The following is a 25,504-nucleotide window of genomic DNA, read 5'->3' as shown; positions in this document are numbered from 1 at the left end:
AGGCTTTTCCTTACCTTTCTTTTGTTTAACCCCTTTTGCTGACTACAGGTTATTTGGTGACATCCCCGGGGACACAGAGAGGGACGAGACAGTTTTGAGAGACCCTGGCCGAAAGGTGAGTGCCGGCCTGCTAGAAGGACACCCTGTAGCACCCGCTGGGGTGGGGGTGGACTGATGTGCGTGCACTCCCCATGTAGCTTGAAGGGGGCGTCCTACCGTGGACAGATGAGCAACAGGGTGTAACTACTGAAAATCAATGGAGTTGCATCAATAATGAATCTGCCCCCCAAAAAAGCCTCCATTTTGTAACCATGTACCGCATCTTAACTCCACAAAGAGAGGGGGCCTGGTTTGCCTTCGTGCAGTGCATAGCCTGCGGAACTCATTGACGCAAGATACCCGAGACTTCGTTTAGCAGTATTCACAAAAGGATCTGATGTTTCTATGGGTAATAAGAACATCCGGAGTTACAACAGTAAGGAGTAAAGCAATCACAAAACAAGAGCTTGGGAGGAACATACAAGTCCTCATAGTCCTGAGCATAAGCCAGCCTCCAGTTAGGGGAGCTTAGGAGGAAACTTCTCCAGATAGTAAGTTTTTCTCTAGCCGCCTACTCAACATTGTTGCTCTTAGAGACAGGATACTGGACTAGATGCAAAATCATTCTCATTCGATAGGGCAATTCCTGTGTTCGTATTGATGGGTACATCTAAGCCGCATACCTCTCACGGTGGCATGTAGAGGGCATACGCCCCTACCACACATATAAATAGCACTGTAGACAGTGAGGCAGAGCTTAGGGAATAAAGACAGGCCTGAACCCTAGGGTATGTACCCTACTCTTGACACCCCCAAGCAGTGCCTCCAACATCCACACTGCTATTTTTCACATGACGTGTCCTGCTGCCTCCCCGCTGCCAGAGCCTTTCCCCACAACCAGAGCCTTTCACTGACGCATGTAGCTACACACCACAGTCTGGACGCAGCTTGCGTGATGCTGGTGGAACTCCACTGATCTAATCAAATGTATTCCTGATTGACAGCGCCTGAGAGGAGAATCAGGCCCAGCGTGAAGAGAATGGGCAATGATGAAATAGCAGTTACTGGCTTTACCTTTGCACACGGGGACGTTCATAAATTAAAAAACGGACAGTTCCAGCCAGTGAGCAGGGATGGGTTTTTTTTAAATCCATACTTGGCGCCAAATTAACATCCAACAAAAACAATCATCGGGAACATAGCATAATTTTGGTTCGAGTACTCAGCAATATTTTAGCTAGGTGAAAAATCAAAACCATGTGTGTGTATATGTCTGCTGGAATTTCGGGTGCAGGCTGGAGGCATGTAAACTATTCGAGTGACACCCGCTATTGTCGCTAAATGGTGATGACAAGCAAGGTTCTCAAGGGACTAGGTCTTTTGAGACACTTCATAGAAGCCTGCTATTCGGAGGGCAGGTGCTGAGCACTTTACTGAAAATCAGGTCCCACTCAGGTCTCAAGTCACGTATCCAAAACGGCACCTGTCATTATTAGTCACTTTTGATGATGCTGTTTTTGATCTGTGATGTTCCCACCCAATAATTACTTAAGCTCTCTGAAATACAGCTTTGTCACTGGTGCCCTGGTAGGACTCTCCACAAGATCAGCATTTCACATAAATAAAACACAAAAGCAAGATGGCACTCTTGAGTTAATCTACAGTCCTGAGATGCTGTTAGAGCAGTTTAAAGGAACCATTCTCTTGCATCCTGGTGCAATCAAGATGAGTTGCCTGGACGAACGTTATTGAAACTGCAAGAGGAGAGATGACGTCTTAAGGTTTATGATCTCGTCTGGCCCCTCAAGTGAGTTACAGCCTTTCATTTACTCCAGGGGTCACCTATTCTCTTTATAATTGCACGAAGGCAGCTCTCCGCTACACTCAGTGCATGCACCCAGACATGCCGTAATTGGTCTCATAAGCCATAGCTGCCTCGTAAATTACAAGAAGTATGTGAGTGCCTGCCTGGCACGTGGTGGTAGGAATCTGTAACTCTGGTTAAATCAACAACAATCAAATGACCTCTCCTGCAATTTTTTTTTAAATAACCCAGCTAACAGAGCTACTGTGCGTAAGTGAAAAGCCTGGTTCCACACTATACGTCTCTATTCTTGCCAACACGGTTGCTATGTGCCCTGAAGATGAGTCACTCCTGTAGCCCATGAACCTTAACAATCCCACCTTTGCTGGGAAGAAAGGTTTAGTTCTATTTCTGTTTTTATTCCAGTGGAATTTGCCCCGTGGGCAGGTAGAATTGTAATGGCTGCAGTTTCAAAGAGACTTCACAGCCCCATCACACCCATTTATCTTCTAGGTTGCTAATGCAAGTGGCAGTTTTCCTCTTTTCAGATAACCATAATCTTACCCCACAGACTTCAGTTTGGCATTGGGACTAGGTCTTCTTCTGCATCAGAGTGAGAGGCCTGGTGAGTTAAGAGGTTACGGGTTGACCTACTGCAATGAGGATTACGGTCACAGGTGGTTTTAATCTCCTGGCCCACATTCCTCCTTGTCTACTCTACAACCAAACTCCTGCTCCAGGCAGACTGCGTACTGAATGAACCTATGAAGTGTGGCTATTGATAAATCACGCCTGGTAACATTAATGCTTTACTGTCCTTGGAAAGGGCAAGAAATTAAACAATCCTGAAGAGAGTAGGTAAAAGAAAGGAAATTGATCAGCTTCAGCAGGTCTCAAATTATAGCATGAGAGCTACCAACCAACGCAACAAACCAGCAGCAAATATCAGCACCTCTTGTTTAGAGAGAAGTACAAATACCGGTCCTTGTTCATATCATTTTATTAGTACGTAAAAATGGAACTTTGATTCTATAGCTCTACAAAAGGGACAATCGTGGACACCTGAAACGTGCTGGTGCTCAGATTTGAAACTCAGCAGGCGCCTGAGATGGTGAGTGACAGCACCACAATGGACTGGAAATTACCAGCCCTTAGCAATAGTTTTATAGGCCTAAACCAAGCTGATCTATTGTCAGAGAGCACCCCCTGAGAAATGCCAAGCTACAGACCTGAAGGCTGGACACATATTAAAAGCTGCCTGCAGAACAACGGCCCCTGGGCGCCTACTGAAGTTAAGAGAAGTTAAAAGGGATAATCTGCTGTTTGAGTGGGCTGCTCTAGGAAGCTTTTCCTTTTTATTGTGACACTTTAAGAGGGGTGGGAACGAAGTCTGCTGGAAAGGAATACAAGAGTCACTGAAGTACAGTTATAACTCAAATTAAACCATTTCCTTTCAGGTGCACTGAAAAACCACTTGCTCTCTTCTCTTTATAGGTAATATTTCCTTAATGGACAGAGCTTGGCTGAAAGGAGGTACACTGAGGACATGAATATAATGCATAAGGAACTCAAGGAGTTCAACTGTGTCAGAATTTAGCAAGGGAATCTATGTAGGAACACACTAAGATTACAACACGATTAGTGATTTGGGGGGCCCATCATAAGGGGGCCTGATTTTCTGAGAATGGGTACTCAGCACTTCCTGAGAACCCAGCTCTTTCAAAGGTGACTCAAGCTGATAGCCACAAAATTGAGGCACCTAAAATTACTATTCACTCTTAGAAATAAATAGTAGCCTAAATTTTCATGTCCAAGTGATGGTGCTGGCAATCCAAGAGGTGGGCCAGGGAGAGAGAGACCAGCAAAACCTATAGAGATCTAAGATTTCTAAGAGCCAATGCTATTTATTTTTAGGTAAGTAGATGCTTAGAAACATGCCCTGCTCTGGGCACACGTGTATACATAAAAATACTGTTACAGTTAGCAATGACCTCTATGCTGTCCTTGCCCCGAATAACTTGCCATCTACTAGAACTGTGAAAAATATGTGCAGAAAAAAATTTCCAATGACATTCGCCTGTTTTCCATTCTGCAAAATTATTATTATTATTATTATTTTTTGGCAGAACATTTTCACACAATGGCAAGGGTTTAAAAAGCCAAGAGTTTTGGAAAGGATATAAACCCTCACATTCAGGGCATAGACCAGCCTCTAGCTGAACGGGATAAGGAAGCAGTTTTTCTTGTGTGCAGTGTGTCCCATAACTGGCTCCTCCATGATTTTTGCACCCTCCTCTGAGTCCTGGCCAGTGTCAGAGACAGGATACTGGACTCGAGGGACCATTGGCCTGATCTAATCTGGGAATTCTTACATTTTAAAGTGGATGTTTGCCAGGGCAAACAAAACTGACCATGTACACAGGAGAGTTCCCTACAGGGAGTGTGGCTGTAACAGTTTCAGCCCATGGACAGAGGCCAGCAACGCTCAAGTTCTATCCCCGACTACGCCACCGAATCTTCCTACCCCTCTGCATGTATGTGGCACTTTAGAAACAAGCAATACCACTTTGTTCCCAATGGAGTCAGAGGGCTTTTGTCATTGACCTCACTAGGAGTGGGATTAGACCCTTTATTTAGTTGTGGCTCGAGACAGTCTTGGTAGGGAAGTAAACATATTATTCTCCCCATTTTACAAGTGGCAAAACCGAGGCTCAACTTACCATGGGTCCAAACGCGGCGCGGAGGCTCCCCCGTCGATGCCGCGTACTCCTCTCGCCGAGCTGGAGTACCGGCGTCACGGCGAGCACTTCCGGGATCGATTTATCGCGTCTAGACCAGACGCGATAAATCGATCCCAGAACATCGATTGCCTGCCGCCGGACCCGGAGGTAAGTGTAGACGTACCCTTAGGTGTGAGGGTGTACTTTTTCAGCAAATCAAAATGCAAAACATACACTGGGCCTGATTTTGCTTTATACCAACACCTATGGCAGGTGCAGAGCGGAAGTAGAATTTCTAGCAACTCCGAATGTATGCTACCAACTTGGCAGATGTGTCAACAATGACAGATGGAAGGCTGTGGCGTATCATACCCAGTACTTTTTTTAATATATAAAAAAAAATTACATGAAAAATAAGCAATTAAAATCTTAAACTTAAAATTTCAGGTTTCAGAGTAGCAGCTGTGTTAGTCTGTATCCGCAAAAAGAAGAACAGGAGGACTTGTGGCACCTTAGAGACTAACAAATTTATTAGAGCATAAGCTTTCGTGGACTACAGCCCACTTCTTCGGTTTCCTGGCTGTAATGCACCATTATCATTTTGGTGATAGATTTAACATACCCTGGTGAGAAGGCAAATTGTACGGGAAGTTTTACCCGACTATCCGAGCACCTTTGCAGTCCAATAGGCAATTGGCATTTTGAAGAACTGATGCCAACTGCTGCCATACAAACTGTGGGCTCAGGTGTCAGGCTATACAGCAAAGCAACCTTAACTGCGACCGTGTCCACGTGTCAATGCCTATATTACCTTACAATAGCGACTCTCGCTAGAGGAGCGCACAATGCCAGCACAGTGTGGTGTCGGACTCAGCAAACATAAGAATATAATGGAAAAGATTCACAATTTGTTTTTATTCTGCTCCTCCAGTAAGCCTGTGTAAGTAACCAGGTATTTAAACTACACCTCTACCCCGATATAACGCGACCCAATATAACACAAATTCAGATATAACGTGGTAAAGCAGTGCTCCGGGGGGATGGGGGGGGGGAGAGGGAACAGGGCTGCGCACTCAGGCGGATCAAAGCGAGTTCGATATAATGCGGTTTCATCTATAACGCGGTAAGATTTTTTGCCTCCCGAGGACAGCGTTATATCGGGGTAGAGGTGTACATCATTTTCTTTCACCATAAATGCCCATGTGTATAGCATTTTGCATTACTAGGTCATTAAACGGCCTATTGAAAGAAACAGTCCTCTCCTTATTTTATTTCAGTTTAAAACAGATGGGAAAACTGAAGTCGAGACATGTTAAAGCAATCTATTCAACTCAAGATCGCAGCGTGAATCAGAGACAGAGAGTCCAGGAAAGAACCTTTGTTCAAATTCTACTGTTAGACCAGTACAGATTCACCACCAGGGAAAGCAATGAAATTACTCTGGATTTACAATGGTGTAACTGAAAACAGAATCTGGCCCAATGTCTTCTGACTGCCAGTCTCATGCCCTATCCAGAGGGCCATCTTGTTTCCTGTAACATATCCACCCCGCAATGGGCAGAAATAATGTTGCTATGGGGCCCTGATCGTTGCTGGAGCCTAACTAACAAACAAACACACACACAAGGATGGGCCACTGATTGACCAGCAGCAGATTATAGCAAGCAAAATGTGAAACAAAAAATTAAAAACCAAGAATGAGAGTACAGACTCACAACCCTGGAGACGGAGGAAGTACGGTGAATGAGCAGCAGCAGTAGTGCAAACTTCCCCCTATCCTGTCCTTCCAAGCATGCCTGCAGAGATCACTGCAGGGTTACTGGGGGATTATACAGCCCATTCAGACCTTGGTGTCTTCAAGACTGCTGATGTTACGATACAGGCCTCGCTCTAGGAAAGCACTTAAGTACATGGTTAGGTCCATTCCTATTCAATGTAGCACATAAGTACATAGTTATCTTGTATCAGGGGGTAGCCGTGTTAGTCTGTATCTACAAAAACAACAAGGAGTCCGGTGGCTCCTTAAAGACTAACAGATGTATTTGGGCATAAGCATCTGAAGAAGTGAGGTTTTTACCCACGAAAGCTTATGCCCAAATACATCTGTTAGTCTTTAAGGTGCCACCAGACTCCTTGTTATAGTTATCTTGAGGTATGTTCTTCAGTTCCATTAACTTTGATAAGACAGAAGCATCCACTTAAGTGCTCTCCTGATTAAGAATGCATTCCTGGATCAGGGCCATGGAGAACTGAGATCCAACTCCCGTGGCCACTGAAAAAACACTCGGGTAGCAACAACTCATTCCAAGACCGGCTTGAGAAAGAGCCACTTTCCAATTCAAAAGCTTAGAGATAAAACGGTTGACTAAGAAGCCACCACCAATAGCTTTCTCCAACCTAGAGCTACAACTGAGATATTCCACAAGAGCAAGCAAAATGTGCCTATTCTGCGATGGGATTATTTTAATGTGCTAATAAGCAAGAAAAGTTGCCTGTTGATAAAGATTAGTATTTTTTTTTTTTCTGATCAAGTTGAGAAGCGAACAAAATCCTGTTTCAGCATTACTGGTGCAAGGCAAACAGAATCCAGACAGCCTAAGAACCTTATTTGGGGGCTATTTAAAGGGGTTTAGAATGAAAGTATCCAACCACTTCTGGGAGAATGTGCATTATTATTATTAAGACACAGCAAGTGCTGTCTACTTTGGATCAGGGCAGCAATGCAGAAATGCTCTTTCTGAGACACTGTTTTTTATCATAGTTTCAATCATGTCCACCTTTTAAGAATGCACACTTGATAATTGCAACTGGGCCCCCAGAAGCCAGACATCTCCCATCCCAGATCAGTGTCAGCTGAGACCTCGCCTCCTACAAGCAACACGTCCCGGTAACTGCAGTCCCTAATGCGTTCGAAAGGCTTTCAGCCATTCTATTCTCTGCTAGCCTACAGTAGGCCAAGAAGCCCCAATAGAGATCAGGGCTCCATTGGACTAGGTGCTGAATATATGCATTACATAAAAAAATAAGAACATAAGAACGGCTGTACTGGGTCAGACCAAAGGTCTATCTAGCCCAGTATCCTGTCTACCGACAGTGGCCAATGCCAGGTGCCCCAGACGGAGTGAACCTAACAGGTAATGATCAAGTGAGCTCTCTCCTGCCATCCATCTCCACCCTCTGACAAACAGAGTCTAGGGACACCATTCCTTACCCATCCTGGCTAATAGCCATTAATGGACTTAACCTCCATGAATTTATCTAGTTCTCTTTTAAACGCCATTATAGTCCTAGCCTTCACAACCGCCTCAGGTAAGGATTTCCACAAGTTGACTGTGCGCTGCGTGAAGAAGAACTTCCTTTTATTTGTTTTAAACCTGCTGCCTATTAATTTCATTTGGTGACCCCTAGTTCTTGTATTATGGAAATAAGTAAATAACTTTTCCTTATCTACTTTCTCCACATCACTCATGATTTTATATACCTCTATCATATCCCCCCTTAGTTTCCTCTTTTCCAAGCTGAAGAGTCCTAGCCTCTTTAATCTCTCCTCATATGGGACCCGTTCCAAACCCCTAATCATTTTAGTTGCCCTTCTCTGAATCTTCCCCCCACCCTTCCTTTTTCTAATGCCAGACACAATCTCTGCCTGGAAGAGCTGAAGTGACTTGCCTAAGGTCATACAGGGAGGAGTGTGTAGCAGAGCCAGGGATTAAAGCCAGATCTCCTCCTACAAAGTTAGGTCAACCTAGCTACGTCATTCGGGTGTGAAAAAATACCGCCCCCGAGCGATGAAGTTTAGCTGACCTAAGTCCTGGGGTAGATACCACTAGGTCAACGGAAGAATTCCGTCACCGTAGTGAGTGTCTACACTGAAGCGCTACACTGGCGTCGCTGTAGCTGTTTAAGTGTAGACACAACCTCAGTCTAATCTCCTCTGAGTTATGTATTTTGGTCTGAATTACACATTCCTCCAGGAATGGCCAATGCGAAATGCTGCAGTGGTAGTTTAGAAAAATTAAAAAAAAATAGATAAATAAAATCCCATAAAAAGCACCAAGGACATTGTGCAGTGATGTACACGGGTCGGAGGAGGAATTCATTTCTGACCTCAGAGGCCAGAAGCTTATTCTCTGAAGCACTAAACCTGACATAACTGCCCATTATATAACATTTTACAAAATCCACTCTCACTAAAGCACACCAAAGGGCTGGTCATGTGCTCGAGAAGCAGCACTGATTAATCCAATGGAAAAAACTTACAAGCCCAAGAACAAAATTCTCCTTGCCAAAAATTTAGTGCAACTGGGGGGGGGGGAGGGGGGGAGGGAATTGATACTTTACTCACCAGTTTAAAAAAGTTACTGTCTCAGCTGGATGGGTGAGTAGAATTTTGCAGTTTGGTTTAATCACCATACATGAAGCATTTAAGTGGCACTTTTATCATCACATTTTACCACCTTTGACAAGTAAGGAAATCTCACCCAATACACTCCTAGATCTTTACGCTTTTATGATTTAAAGCACTACCACGGTTTCAGAATGAGCAATTCTGCACTGCAACCCTGCATTATCCAAAGCAGACAGTACCTGCCACATCTAAAAAATAACAATAACAATAATAATAATAATAATGCCGATTCCTGAGAAGCAGCTGGATGCCTTCCACTCTAAGATCCTTTATATAATTGACAACGGCTTGCTTATTAGCACATTAAAAATAAGCCCATCACATACTAGATACATTTTGCTCCTACAATATGTGGAATATCTGTGTGGCGTCTCCTTGCGTGAGCAAACTATCAATGGATGTTTTTTAAGTCAATTGTTTTTTTCTGATACAAACAGTCTCTCCCTCCCTCCCAAGCTTGTCTTTAAAGCAAGTTAAACAATGTTTAGTAAACACAAAGCTTTCCTTGTCCTTATGAACAGCTGTAACACCCAGTCCCAATGATTCCTCTTCCTAATGAAAAAACAAAAACAAAAAAACCCAACTCTGCAGGATTCATCTGCAGTTTTAACACCCAATCACTAGCTCACAATGCTGCAGGACTCGGGGAAAAACAAACCCAGATAACCAGACACCTGTTAGATGGAGAACTAACCCCATTTGGCAGAGTTAAACCAGTTAAGAGAGACCAGTGAGGTTCAGGGCAATGACTGGTAAGAGAATTCTGGTATTGCCAGCTGTTGGCCAGGGAAAAGGCACTGGTGTTTCTACCCCAGACTCTGCTTCGGAGGTGCCATCTTTCACATTTTTATGGATCTGAAACTTCATTCCCCAAAAGCTGCTGAAAGAGATAAGGATCTTTCAGTTTCTTCTACCCACTCCAGAACCTGCTGGAAGGAGGAAGAGATCGCCACCATTCTATCCCTCCCCCAATCCCTGTTTTGTTGGTCTTCTCTCTCTTCCCCCCCCCCCCCCCCTTCCTCTGCTCAGTGACAGCAGTGTCAAGGTCTAAGTTCTTTCACCACTGCCCCCCAGGGTATTTTCACTCTGCTGCTACTTAGGACTTGTCTACACTACGCTGTTCTGTCACTTTGAACTATACTGGTATAGATAAAGGAGTACACGTCCCCCTAGTGTACATGCAATTTTACTGGTATAAAAGCGCTTATACTGATGCAGCTTATTCTGGTTCAGGAAGGGGAATAAGCGATACCAATATAAGGCACCTTTAACTGCTACTACTGTATCCACACTACAGTTATGACAATATAAGCTCCATCAGGGGGGAAAAAAACATCCTTAACTTTTGTAGTACACACCAGCCCCTAGCAGAGTTCTGAGCAGCTACTGAGGTACTGCAGCAGTCTGTCTGCAGACACAGGCAGACCACACTGCATCCATTTACACTCAGAAGGCTTTCTTCACAACCACAAAGACTAGAAGATATTCTGTTTAAATTAAAGTTTAGCTTCTAGAGTAATTGATGACCTTGGGCCCCCCACATTGATCAGAGCAACTCCATTCGTTCCCTGCTAGAGAGTGGATTTTTCAAGTGCTGCTCCCATGCAGAAAGGTACAAACATTTGGATGCAATATGAAGTCTCAATTTAATGTTTAAATCTCCATAGAAAGAGGAATTCCTGTCCCCACAGACAGGCTGGCTTCCAAAGGCAAAGAATGGTCTTTTTGCCAGCGTGAGATCCCTGCACTGCCTGAGTAATGAATTTGAGAGGGCCCACAGCTACTAAAGGATGACAGGGAACCAGGAAAGTAGGAAGCTCTGAGTACAGCTATTACTTTAAACACCATGACAGCTGTAGTCCATACTGCCGTGGTACAGCAATGATAGTTATTGCCCAACAAAACAAAACACAACTACAACAGGAGAAGAAACACAGAACACAATATGCAGTAATAGATGCCTTATAAATGTGGATAATAGTAAGAAGCACAAATGCCCTTGAAAGTTTGCTATGAAGCATTAGCAAATATTTAAGCTCCTGATGTGTTCTCTGCATCGTCTCAGGTCTGAAGTATCAGACCAGACTTAGTGCCTTTGAGCAGAGCTTCACTACAAGCTTACACAAAATTACATTAAAAATAGAATTAAATGCCATTACAAAAAATCTCCCATTCATATAATATTAATGCTCTGCTGAACACAGGAGAGCAAGGTGCTTTGCTTGTTCCCAGGCACCGGAGCCCAAAGCAGACCCCCAAAGCACTGTCTAATTTAGGTGCCTCTGAAAAATATAATTATTTCGCCAACACGGGCAAGGTACATGCAGCGCTCTCCCTCTACCACTCACAGTGTGTAACATCGCCCTCCGAGGACTTCAAGGGCCATTCAACGGCAAACCAGGCCTAGAAAGGGCATTGTGGAGTCCCACGGTCAGGCTCTCTCAGCAATTTCAGATGAAAAATATTCAGTAAATATTTACAAGTAAAAGGATGTTTACCCCCACCTCCTCCCCTCAATGGCCGGCCCTGCAACTCCCTCCGACTCAAGCTGGGCTCTTTCCATCTTACACAACACCCCCATGGATGGGGTTCTGCTGATCAGGTTCTCAGTTACACCTGTGCAGCCCCATGGGCACAGGTGTAGCTGATCAGAACTCAGTAAACCACCATGAACACACAATGGAACAGAATCCAGCTGCCTCTCCTGTAGCTGAGTTGTCACTGCCGAGCTAACAGGAGTTCAGTAACAGAAATAGTATTTTACCATTTTCGTTTTTTTTAAAGTCAGCAGATATTCCTAATACAGCAGGTGCCTACCCCCCGTCCAGGCACTTTTCAGAGTACATTGGCTATTTAGTAATTCAACACATCATCAGGCACCAGGCCCTGCAAAATTCAAATATTTCAGGGGACTTCTCATTTTTTTGCTTCTCTTTCACTATAGATTCCTGGGCAGATGCTATTGATAAAATCACTTCTGAAAAGAAAATCCACACTGATCCCCTTTGCCCTCCCTCCAATCCAAAATGTCTGATGAAGTTAATCAGAATAGATGTAACAATCCATATATTGACTTCTTGTTCTGTTGAACATAAAGATTTATTTTCCCTTGAGATAAATATTGACTGAAGCAGAAGGGCCAATCATTCTTAATATTCACCTCACCAGAAGTCAGTATCTTCTTATCCTAAAATTTAAGAGGGTGGAGGGGGGGGAGGGAAGAGAGAGAATAGACTGATGTCAGAAAGGTTAAGTGACTTGCACAAGGTCATATGGTGAACTAGTGGTAGAGCTGGGACCAGAACTCGCACGTGCAGGAATACAGTCTCTCGCTCTAGTTACAGCCTCTCACTACAGGACTGGGCTGTTAACAAAGAGCATTGGAACTGTAAATATACGCTGTGCTGTACATTCACAGCTGGTCCACCCCGTGAAGGGTCTAGTTGGGTGCTTTCACCTTTGCCAACAGCTCAAGTGTTCAAAAACCATGAGTCAGCCTCCAAAAACAAAATTAAAAAGAAAAAACTTGTGATTTGTCCCCAGCTGTGAGCCCTAGAACCTTTAGATTTTAAATGCAAGCAGAGATCCTCATGGAATACTGCAGTAGCTGGGGCTTTAGGAAAAAAAGGTCAAATATCATAAGCCTCATAATAAAGAGTTAGCAACCACTTCCCTCCTTACCCAGTCTTCTCCTCTTCCTGAGAAACAAAGGACCTGATCCTGCTAACACTGAGGCACGTGAGTAACTTTACACATCCGAGTAATCTCCATCAAACTCCATGGAACATCTCATGTGCCCAAAGTCATCTGCATGCCTAAGAAAGCCTGTGTCCTGCAATAAATTCTCCTCCAAACAATTCCTGAACGGGATGGCTCCCCCTGGTCCAAAATGCTGCCTTTCCATAATTCCAAGAGGCATGTGCCAGTGTTTATTTCAAGGCGATTCATAATGAGGCTACTGCATTAAGACCTTGCTAGTGCCAAATCATCAGAGATTTAAGACCAATATACATGCAAAGGGGGAAGGAAAAAAAACTCCTAATTATCATTTTGCCCATGCACTCTCTTTCAGTTGTATTCCCCAATTCACTCAATGAGAATCGTGACTTTGCAATTGATGGACAGAGCTTTTCATCTCTCTCAAGAACGCTTACCAGCCAGATAATGAAAAATTAAAATTCAGATTCACTCAAGTATCAGTTTTGAAGTTTAACATTCAAACTATTAAAAAAATAAAAAATCACACCAGTAAAGCTGCTGTCTGGGAAGCAAAAGCACTGGAGCACATATTGCAGTTTCATCAATTAAGACAATCCCACAATCCTTAGTACTGGAAGGAACGCTACAAGGGAGGTAGTGTTGCATAGTGGATAGAGCACTGGATTAGGACATGGGAGAACGGGGGTCTCTGGCACTGGCTGGGTGGGGTATCTTGGGCAAGTCACATCAGTGGGCTGTGCCTCAGTTTCCCCCATCTCTAACACCAGGATAACGACACTCTGTAAGGCACTCGGATCTGCGGATAAAAGCGTTCTATAACAGCTCGGCATTATTGTTATTACGGATGTCAAGAGGATGGCTTGTGTAAGTTTGGTCATTAACTACTCACACAAGTTGCAAGACTGGGTCCTAACTGCATCTTCATTGGCAAAATAGGAGAGACATTATTTTCCAGCTGCACCCACCACAGCAGCTCCACCAAAGCTAGCAACCATGGACAGGAATTGCTGTACCTGGTGGGTCTGTTTATATTACAGCCTCCATCCTTCCTTCACTGGTGGCCATCAGCAACGCATTCCAGGTCCTGTTTAGGATGGGGTAGTCAAGGCTACACAACAATCTCTCGTCGCAGGTGGTAAGAATCTAAACTTCCTCCACCCATCAAACGCCAAGAAAAGAGAGTCAACACTGCACATATGCTCTCCCTGCCGTGTTCGTCTTTGCAGTATGTGAAAGGAAAGCAGCAAGCAGACTAGTAGCTACATACAAATCTGAGAGCAAAGCAGTGATTTCTCTCGTAGGGTCTGATGCTGGTCCCATTCAAGGCAAAGGCAAAACTACCAGCGACTTGAATGGAACAGGATTTGACCCTAAAAACCATAAAACGTTCTGTACCATCTATGCTACTTAAATCCAGATGATCCAGTCATTCAGTCACCCACGGCATCAAAATAAGCAAACATAAAAGAGTCACACACACCCCCTCCCCTGTTTTCTCCACTCTTAATTATTAAGCATGTTATAATAGCCTTGTAACCAAACAAATGTATCCCACTGGCTCCACAAAGACATCTACCTTTCCACTGACTAGACCGCAGGGCTTTGCTTAATAGGCGGAGCAGAATGCACGGCTCAAATCTCAAATGCACGGCTCCTTAAAAACCTCAGTTGGCAAATAAAATTCAGTAGGTTAAGAAATCACTCAGACTTGCAACCCACTGCAAACTAGTCCACTGGAGACAGGTAGGGCTACTACAAGCCCAGTGAATGACTCCAGCCAGGAAAGCTGGTGAAAGTTCTTGTTATCAGCTGTAACCTGTAACACTGAAGGAAAGAGGGACTGCAAACTGGTGTGCCAGAATGCATTTCACAAAGAGCCTCCATTTTGATGGAGTAACAAAAAAGAAAAAAAAAAATACACTTCCTCTATCCCTGGGAATTTGCTAGAAAAACCCATCAACTTGCAATCAAATATGAAGAATCTAGCAGAGTGAATATTTTACATCCCCTAAAAACCAAAATGGAGGAGAGAACTGGGGCAGAGACCATCCTTTTGTTCTGTTTTTGTACAGCACCTAACACAATGGAGTCTTGGTCCATGTCTGGGGCTCCTAGATGCTACGGCAATATAAAAATGACAGAGACGAGGTGGGTGAAGTCATATATTTTATGGGATCAACTTGGGTTGGTGAGGGAGCCAAGCTTTTAAGTGACACAGAGCTCTTCTTTATGAGAGCCTCATGTAGACTGCGCAGCTCAAAAGCTGGTCTCTCTCACCAGCAGAAGTTGATCCAATAAAAGATACGACCTCGCCCACCTCGTCTCTCTAATGTCCTGGGGCCAACACAGCTACACCACCACAAACAAATAAGTTATGACACACAGACAGGGCCATATTTTCAAATAGAGCTCAGCACCCCCAAAATCTGTCCATTTATGTAGGTGTCTGAACGGTAGTCAAGCTCTTACTGAAAATCTGGCCCGGAGAGACGGCGTGTGTCTAGTATCTGCCAAAGGTGCTGGAGCAATAATCTAATCTTGCCTCTTTTATCCACAGAGTAGGTAGAGCACAGACAGCAGCAGCAGCGGAAGCTTCTCCACCTGGCCATCAAGAACCTATCAACTTGCCACAGAAGCCTGATGTGGGGGGCCAACCTCAAGATTGCTTCAAGCCCCCAAGTCTATCTGTCTTCACCATCTCTACTGAGACAGGCTAGTGCCAGTTGTGGGTTTCTAGGTGTGCAAAGCAGACATCTGTCTACCGGAAAACGGATTCTGATCAACATTTGCCACAGGCCACTCAAGAGCCATCACACGGCAACCAGAAAAAAAATTAGCACCACCATTGAGGGGAAAACAGGTGTGAGATGATCTTTCAGAGGAGGCGCACACAGGTGTGTCTGGCGTTCCCAAGAGAGTTTGAGTGCACAAAGTAAGCCACATCTATGGCTGAGATGTAGCACAACCCCATGTACACACCCCAGTTGGTAACGAATACAGGTATGTACCACAATGGAAACAATGCATTGGCTCCTCTGGAACCCCTGCTTATTTAAATGTTTCACGCTCCCCTGAATGGGGTTAATAAGGTACTTTTTAAATTTTAAATCAGCCCAGTCGAATAGGTGAAAATAAAAGTGGCTTATAAAGCAACTCAGGCCAGAAGATTGCATTTAAAAATGGCACAAGACACGTTTCCAAATAACATCAGAGGCTATGTATAGACTCAGCAGCATCTAAGGGAAAAACGGGTTCCTTTGCGTTTTCCTGAGGCAAACAAACAACAGGGTGTCAAATTCACAATTCCATTGCAGAAGTGGAAGGCTGAGATGGAGCTACATCCACAATACAGCTCAAAGATCTAGGAATTAAAGGCTTGATCCTGCCAGGAACAAAGCACTCTGGCCCCGATCAGCAAAGCCCTTCAACACATGAATATTCCAGTTCAAGCCAAAGGGACTACTCCCATGCTTAGCGTTAAGCACATGCTTATGTATTTTGCTGGATCAGGATCACAGTGGCTCAGCACTGTGGGATTAACCCCTAAATTCAGCTTTTCCTTCAATTCCACCCAACTGGCCTAGACCACTCTTCTCTTTAAGCAAAAGAAGGGGGGGGAGGGGAAAATCAGACAGAAAACTGCAATCAGGTTTCAGTGCAAACACCCTTGACTTTTACAGATACTTTTACTTCTGCTCTTAAAAAATTGTCTGCCATGATTAAAAATAAACACCTGCTGCAATACTGCACTGAATAAAGAACCATACCACTTCCTCTAGTTAACTGAGGTGTCTAACAGTCCACCTGTCTCTGCAGGACACGGCATCGAGCCTGGCCCCTAGTGGAAGCTCTGTGAAAGAACTCTTCCCCCAGTGAAATACATAGCAAGTACCGTGACTGGAACAATGCAGAGAAGAGAATGGAGAAACATCTCCCACCTGCTTTCCCTTCTCAAGTCACATTTCAAAAGGAAAGGGGGTGGAGTACAAATGGCAACGGTACTAATCTGGGCAGGTTTCAAATTTGCTTCATTACCAATAGTAGCTTATGCAAACTATTCCGTAACAAATTCTCCCTACCACCTGCTGGAAAACATCTATGAAAATTCATTCAAAGTAAGGTGCATTAGTGTAATGATTCATTTGTCGATCACAGGCACGGACGGAAATATATGCTTACCCAGGAGGGTGCCAGCTTTTGATGCTGTGCGGCTCTTTAGCTGTACTTACCGTGTTAAAATTTAATTACTTTTCAACTTAAAAAATTCATATGAAACAAACTGTTCAAATACATTGTTGTCCCCCAGCCAAGACCACTTTTGGCAGGGTTTAGAGACGATTTTTCACTCTCATGGCGAAGGCAGCATTGGCACAGAATTCCTTGGATTCTGCAAAGTTTATCTATTTACATTAGAGCTCTTAAAGGAGGCTCCGGAGACACCAAGAATAATCAGTAACTTGCCTAAAGTATATTCTAGATTAAATACATTTTAAAGTGTTTCCCATCAGGGGCTGCTTTAGAAAATGCATTTTGAAACAGCGATGAATATATATTGACAAAAGGTAACATTTTGAGCTCCATCTCCATGCCAATTGAAGCCTCAATGTCAGCTATGCACTTACTTGAAGGCCTTGCAGAATTCTAGCCAAATCACCCAAGGTCAAGAAACTTGTGTTTGCTGGACAAGTAAAATATTCTGCTTCCCTGGCCCACCCCTGCATCCTTAATCTCCACAGAGAAAAGGCAGGTGAGTCACCTTTGCACCTCACCTGGTACATTGTGAGGCGAACACAAAGGCTCCAGGTTACTGTGTTTAAACAAACACACACAATGATGAATATTTGCCAAACAAACAGGCCATGGAACATGCATTACTCCATTACCCCAGCCCTGGAAAAAGGTCTCGAGATTGGGAATCCTGCGGCTTTTCACTGCGACGCTTGATAAGGGGACTTATTCCTAACCATGGTAATGGATGTTTTTGCAGGATGAACTCTTCTCCATTAGGAAACGGACTGAGATCAGAAACTAATGTCACAGGCCACTGAACCACCATCAAAACCCACCTGAGTCGATTCAAGCTATGAGCAAGAGGTTCTTTTCCCCACCGCAAGTACAGAGCCATCATCCAGTAGCCCAAAGTCTTTCCACATTGGAAGGTTTGTTAAAGCTTAAAATGACTGGATCAGCCTTTAAAAGAAAGTCTTCACTACAGACATTGCCTCACACCAGGAGATTTAAGAGTACGCGCATGGGCATCTTTTGAGACAGTCAAACACTTTCGACTTAGTTTCACTTTGGAAAATGGCAGGGAAATTACCTAAACCCCCGTGAAAGGCTCAGTGCTCTGTTTGGATGCACCTAAACGGCTATTACCACTCACCAAAATTATCCAAACACGTTTTCCTACTGTCTCAACGGAACGCATCAACCGTCTAATCCAGACCACCTGCTTGGATGACAGCAACAGACCCAGGGCTGGTCAACACAAGGCACTATGATGAATTAACTACACCTGGGAAGTTACCACACCTAAGTTAAAGCACATTAAACCCATGCATGGATGTTCTCATTCAGAAATAAAGTGGTCTTCAGTTCACTGTGGTTTAATCCTCCTTGGCGGAATGAGAGCCCTCTGTGGGGTGGGGGTGGGGGGCAGGGGGCCCTAAATGTGCTTTAATTGATGTGCATTCTTCACAGATTTAGTCAGTTCGTGTGTATTTCCCTAAAGGTTCCCGTATACACAAGCCCCCAGAGTAACGACAGCAAACGAGCACCAGGGTAGGCATATTGCTCCTTCCAAAGAGAGCTTGGGTTCATAGTCAAAGCACTGGACTCAAGAGATCTGGGTTTCATTCCCAGCCCTGCCACAGACTCGCTATTTTGTCTTCAACAAATCACTTACTCTCTCAGTTCGCCCATCAGTAAAAAGGGGATAAACAGCAGTTCTTGTCTTCCATTCTCTCTTTGTCCTGTTTGGATAGTAAGCTCTTTATCGCAGGCAGTCTCTTATGTATACGCACATTGCCTATAGCACCACAGAGCCTTGATCTCTGCCACAACCTCCAAGTGGTCCATCGTATAAAGAAGGATCAGACTTTTCTCTTTTCTAGCCCTTTCCACAACGATGCTCAAGGGGCTTTAACAAACACCACATTAATAGCTTCAGAGGGATGCATCCAAGGCCACAGGCAGTTACTCAACTCAATGTTACTTCAGCTACTCACACAATGTATTGACGTTGCTAAAAATAAAGCAGGAAGCCATTTCTCACCTGAGGGTCAGGAGAGCTTTGGGTATGTAGCTGAGTTGTGCAACTATCTCTAGGATGAAATACACATCTCAATCCCCTGTTCATACTCCGGCAGCCCAACAAGCAAAAACAATCCTTTCAGGAGTTCATTGAAAAACAATTCTTCATGCAGTGAAACAAAGCACAAGGAAGCAATTTGAAGGTCAAGTTCCCTGAGGAAACAATTGCAGCAATAAGATCAACTTGCATTAGGGAAGTAGGAGGGAAATGAGCCCATGCATGTATATTTCAAAATAGAATTTAAAAGAAGAAGGGAGTTCAGTGCTCATGGAAACTGTCAGGCTGACAGCACTAGAAGCCAATGTCCCATATAGTCAACAGAACAGCAGAGACAGCAGCATGCCTCCCACGTTTGTCAATATGCCACACACGTTCTGCTTAACTAATTGCAAGCGTCGGAACTGCCAACAGACCCGTATGCACCAGAAGTTCGATGCAATTCATTAGCGGCAGGTTAGTTCAAAGGTCTGACACAAGCAGTTTCGTTGGCGGCATAAGACGTATTATTTTCTTATGCTAATGTGTGTGATCAAAGAGCCTCCCACTCGCTACCACTTCTGCTTGTCCTACCTTTGTGCGTGCGCACGCACGTGTAAAAAGGAATCTGAAACAGTACGGGTTACATTCCGCTAAGGGTAAGGACAAGGCCTTCATTGCATGCAGATGGTTTCCATACAAACAATGAGCCTGATCATGCACCAATTGTGCCATTAGTTTCAGTGGGTGCAGGATCAAGGTTACCTGGCAGTATTTTCAAGTGCTCAGCACCCAGAACTGCATCCAACGAGCCGAGCCTTATGGAAGATCTGGCCTATAACTTATAGTCTCCAGTAATTATTGCTCTGACTTGTAAGAAAACATACACATGCAAGCAGGTCTAAAGGCTCCATGAATAATCCTTTGCAATCCAGAATTTGTTTAAACAAATTTTTATTAGAAAGTACCTATTGCTAGCAGCAGTAGCACAGTAAATGAACGTCCCAATAAACATGCAATAGGCCATATTCATGGAGGTCATTATAGTGGAGATCTAAATGACCTATACACATGGCTTCCGGGGCAATGGTAGAAAGTGCTGCAAGAGTAGCAATTAACCAAAGAGTCTAAAGATTTTAAGCCTTTGTGAGTTTTTATAATGTAAAAAACACAGCCCGCTCCCCCCAGCCCTTGAAGGGAAATGAAGCTTTGAAAGACATTGTAGAGGGATCAGCTGCCAAGCACTACCAAGCAGAAGGGGGTTAATTTCAAATGGCTTGCAGATTTTTAGCCTGAAGATGGGCATGTCTGGAGCATCCGTCCCTGTTCTTTTGCTGCTAGCTCAGAAGAAAAACAGCATTCGGAATGCGACCACTGTATCCAACTACAAACGTCAATGCTTTGTACTCCATCGGAGGGTCTCAGAGCACTGTACCAACAGGAAGGCAATGAATTTCACACCTTACAGTAATTTCATCTAGATCACATTTCCCTAGTTTGCTTATGTGAATGTCATGGGGGACTGTGCCAAAAGCCTTCAATAAAATCAAGATACAATCACATCTACTGCTTCCCCCCAACCACTAGGCCAGAAACCCTGACAAAGAAGGATAATAGGTTTATTTGGCATGATTTGTTCTTGACAAATCATGCTGGCTATTCCTTATATCCCTGTTGTCTTCTAGGCGCTTACTAACTGATTGTTTAATAATTTGTTCCAGTCTCCTGCCAGGTATCTAAGTTAGGCTGACTGGTCTATAATTCCTTCCTTTGATGGGAGTAACATTCATGGAATTTCAGGCCTTATCTACTCACACAAGTTGCACTGGTTTAAACATGAATTGGTTCCAAAACAGACTGATGGATTGGTACAGACCACGCTCCAGACATTTCTACCAGTTTAAAACTGGCTTTACTGGTTTAGCTTGTCTGCAAATTTGCCAACGCAGGCTAGACCCCTCTGAGCCAGGTTTCTATTGATCCCACCCACAATATAACGCCACCTACTTCCATAGATCTCAAAGTGCTTTACAAAGGAGAGGAGCATCATCAGTGCCCTACCACAGGGAGGGAAACTGAAGCCCTGGGAGAGAAGTGACTTGCACACAAAGTTGCACCATTTTAAATGAATCAGTTTAAAAACCACTTATTTCACTCAACTGGTGCATCTTTATCTGCAGACCTGGCCGCATTTTCCACAACCCCCTCCCCCGAATCCCTCCAGGAGAGACCCGGTTCTGTAGTGATTATAAGGAGGGTCAATGCAACATACTTATTAGGTGCTTGTATGGCCCTCATTACTGTAGTGATTATGAGCACCTCATAATCTGATGTATTTATCCCCACAATACCCCTGTGCAGGATATACTACTATTATCCACACTTCACCAATGGGGAACAGAGAGATTAAGTGACTTGCCCCAAGTCTCAGTGGAAGCATGTGGCAGAGCAGGGTCTTGAACCCAGGTCTTCTAAGTCCTAGACTAGCACCTGAATCGCTGGGCCATCCTTTTTCTGCATCTGGCATAGATTCTGCTCTTCAAAAGATCCTTCCATCATTAATCTCCACTGAGGAGTTTCCGAAACAAAGCCTGCGGCATTAAAACTATCCAGCATTCCCTCAAGAGCCTGCGCCAGGTCTCCCAACCCGATCCCTCTCCAACCATTGGAATGGTTTTGTAAACGCCATGTAAAGGTACACACACCCCAGCTATGCATCGAGTCTATAAATTATTATTTAAACATGGTGCTAGTGCCTAGAGGCTGACCAGGTCAGAGTTGCTTTGTGCTAAGCCCCGTACAAACACAGAAAGCCTGCTGTGTGTGTGTGTCTGCCTCTCTCACCTCCCTCCCCACACACCGAGGTTTATGACTGAAACAGAAGGTGTTACCCATTATTAGTAGCTCTTAACTCCTGGTATGAAAATAGCACCAGAGGCCCCACAGCAAAAGCAGGGCCCCATTCTGCTAGGCACCAGACACGCCCCAGAGAAAGTCCCCGCCCTCAAGAATTTACAATCTCAACAGACAAGCCAGACAAACAGTGGGAGAGGAGCAGAAAGGGGAAGTGATTGGCCCCAGGGCACCCAGCAGGTCAGAGGCTAAGCTGGAAATAGAACCCACGTCTCCTGACGCCCAGTATCCTAAGTACAGGACTATGCCAGGTTGTCTCCCCACATTGGGGGTTCAGCTGAACAAATCCAGTAGAGGACCCCCCTTAACCCAGGGCAACAGGCTTCACGCCCCTTTCACCATAAACTAACTGTAGACATTAACACAAAAGTCCAAACCCAGGTCTGACTCACCCTGCTCCTTTGGCAGGGGTCCTTCCTGCAGGCTCTGGATGGGACATTCTGCCTAGCAGCAGACCAGCCGATGATAGCCTGCTGGGTTAATTGACAGGCTAACGAGAAACACCTGTCAGCAGACCCAATTGCTTCAGCATGCCCCACAGAGCCTGAATATATCCCTGCAGAAAGTACAAGGTCCCCTCACAGCGACAAGAGGTTAGATTCTGTGGAATTCAAGTCATTGAGGCCCAGGACTCAACAAGATTCAAGGACATTCATACAGCCATCAAGAATATCCAGATTGATCACAGCATGGACATTTATCATAACATCTGATATTGGAGACCAGATACTCCACCAGATGGACCTCAGCTCGGTTCCAGCAAATCCTATATTCCTAGGCTCAGTCCAGGGTGAGCCAAAGATGGTTTTACTCCACTTTTTCACCTCCTGGATTCTGGGGCAGAATAGCGCTGTGTATAAGTGAGATCTGCCATGGAGCTGTTTTAATTCATTTGTTTCCCAAGGACAGCTCAGAACTGCACCAAGTGCTACGCAGATGCCCCCTCCTGTGCCCAGGATACACACCCCCATCTCTGGCACACTTCCTAGCCCATAGGTAAGGGGACGGGGTGTCCCCTTTGGGCCTCATCCCTAGACAAAATAAAGTCAGTTAGCATCAGGAGAGGAGGATATCCCTCACTCACTCACACACCAAATTTTGACTGTAAGAAGCCAAACGTCCTGAGATGGATGCAGCCTGGGTAATTCAGGTGGCTGATTGCAGTCAGTTAGCTGCTACTCCAGACTCCAAAAAACAAAACAAAACAAAACAAAACAAAACAAAAACCCATCAGGCTTTCCGCTTGTTCTTTATCAGCACAGTGTAGCCAGGCCCATGTTCTCTCCCCTCCCACGCACCCAGAGCCAAGAGTCCTTCAACTAAACAGACTCTTGAAATGAAGCTCACACATTACCATGGGAATCCCGACAGGAACGAGTTGTTATTCCCCATGGAAGAAGCCGAGATAGTAACACAAACTAAGCCCGCTGCTAGGGAGGCTGCACGGTCTCTCGGGGACAGAACCGAGATCGTGCTTCAATTAATTAATTTGCTTATTAACAGAACCCGTTCTCATTTTCATCCACCAAAGTCACTTTGGGTCTGATTCGCACTTACACCGAGGTCGCTCTGGCAGTGTACAGGGGCCTTTCAGAGTGAGTAAACTTCATTTACACTGGCAACCTCAGGCCGTGTGAGTAGAGAGGAGTATCTGGCCCTTCGTGTTTTAATTCCATTGCTGTTAACGATCAAACAACAACAGAGTAAGGTCACTCCAGGCCGTGGGTTTCTAAGCCAGAGGCACTTTACAGCTAAGAAAGGGAATGTTAGCAAGACTATGCCACTGGCCTAGAGGGGTTTTCAGGGGAGGCTCTCGGATGTCACAGTGATGGCTGCAGGTATAAAAGTCGGGTTCGATCGCATGGGCGTAAAGCAGCCTCAGTGAGCAGTCACGTTTTATCAATAAGACACCACACATATAGCAAAGCCTGGCTCACACAATTAACCTAAAAAAAAAAAAACAGTTCCATAGTACAGGAACTTTCCAGCTAAACATAGAACTACGGGGCCTGGGAAGCAGGGGATCGCTGGAACTGGGTCACTGAGGAGAAGGCATTGCCTGGAGGGTATATGGTGCTTAAGGCAGGCACAGGAGGCTAACCTTGGAATTGCAGGCTCTTGACATTAGGAAGCAGATATTTCCTAATATGATGAGTTAATAAAAGGAGCTTCTGACCCACAAAGCATCAAGTAGTGATTCAAAGGCAAGGAAAAATCAGGCATCTTCTACAATAATATCCGCTCAACGCTGCGAGGTGAGCACTCCTGTGAGGAGTCAAGCACCCTGATGGAACTAATGAGTAAAAAGCAGGACTTGAAAAGCTCAGTAGCTGAGAGAACACAGGGAGTGACCAGGAAAATACAAAACCTCAGAATTTGCCTCATATACCCACAGCAGGAAAGCAAAAGCCACAAGAGACCCCTCCTTGGGAAGCCCACTTTGCAGAATTGGGCAACTCCAAAGGCAGCAATACACCTATGAAGCATCAGCCGAGCCAACAGGATTAAGCGCCATCTCCAAATTGCTGCTTAATGCAGCTTTGTTGCCTTGTTTTCCTTCTTACCTGCTGATGCTGCCTTGCTCCTGCTGTGATAGACTTGACGAGGGTGTCTATTAACGGCTTACACATGACCTGTAACAAAGAAGAACCCGGCCATTAGTGCCTCATTGCAAAGCCTAGTTTGTTTGTTTTAAAAAGGCCTAGATTTTGTATGTGGATTCAGCACCTGGTTCCTGGAAAGGTAACCAGCTTTACTCACAACTCTGGGCAAAACCTTAGCTCTGCTGAAGTCTGTGGCAAAACTCCCACTGTCTTCAATAGGGTCCCAATTTCATGCTCGGGCACTGTGGGCTTAAGCCCAGATCCTGCCAACATTTTAGGCACCTCTACTGTCCCACTGACGCATGGGAATACCCAGAGTTAGGGCTTGTCTACAAAGGGAGTTATTCCTGATGAATTCCATGTGCGGATGCTCTTATTCTGGAACAGAGTGCCTTATTCCTAATTAGCTTAATCCACTTGGCAAGTACTTCATCTGTTTTAAAGTCTCACCCTAACCTAATTTATTCTGGATTAGTTTTCATGAGTAGACAAGCTCTTAGAAAGGTGAATACTAAAAAAAAACAAGCAAGGGTGTTGGAAAGGATACTGACTCTCATGCTTCATGTTGAAATCAATCTGCAACTAATGTGGGTCAGGGAGGAAGTTTCCCTGTGCACAGGTTATTCCATAACTGCCCATTGCGGAGTTTCTTGCACCTTCTTCTGAAAAAGCAAGGATTCACCACTGTCAGTGAGAGGTTACCAGACTAGTGGACCTTGAGTCTGAGGTCAATCTGGCAACTCCTATGTCCCTAAATTAATCTTCACAGCTTCACGAGCATTAAGAATCCAAAGAAAACAATGCAAACAAGAAGGGTGAACAAACATCTTGCTCAAAAATCTCTGATTTCATGTATAAATAATTGTAATGCTTTGCTCTGACAAAGTACCTGGTCCATCAGAGGCACGTGCAGTTCTTCGCTATAGAATGAACCCCTCCCTTACTCTTTGTGCGGTTATTAAAAACCATAGAGACTCAGGAGGGAACTCAGACCTGTGACTCAGTGAA

The 25,504-nt window shown here is 44.6% G+C and overlaps 1 protein-coding gene across 1 annotated transcript in view; it reads right to left on the bottom strand.

The window, feature by feature from the left end:
* Window positions 1–25,504, bottom strand: part of MYBBP1A (MYB binding protein 1a) — an 80,133-nt gene that overhangs the window by 23,409 nt on the left and 31,220 nt on the right. Inside the window, exon 23 of the mRNA XM_005284468.4 lies at window positions 24,458–24,526. Within this exon, the coding sequence (XP_005284525.2) occupies window positions 24,458–24,526 (69 nt within the window). The remainder of the gene's footprint in view (window positions 1–24,457; window positions 24,527–25,504) is intronic.

The sequence above is a fragment of the Chrysemys picta genome, chromosome 19, assembly GCF_011386835.1.
Source record: "Chrysemys picta bellii isolate R12L10 chromosome 19, ASM1138683v2, whole genome shotgun sequence".
Classification (NCBI taxonomy): domain Eukaryota; kingdom Metazoa; phylum Chordata; order Testudines; family Emydidae; genus Chrysemys; species Chrysemys picta.
The sequence above is the reverse complement of the archived record's forward strand: the minus strand, read 5'-3'. Positions and strand labels throughout refer to the sequence as shown.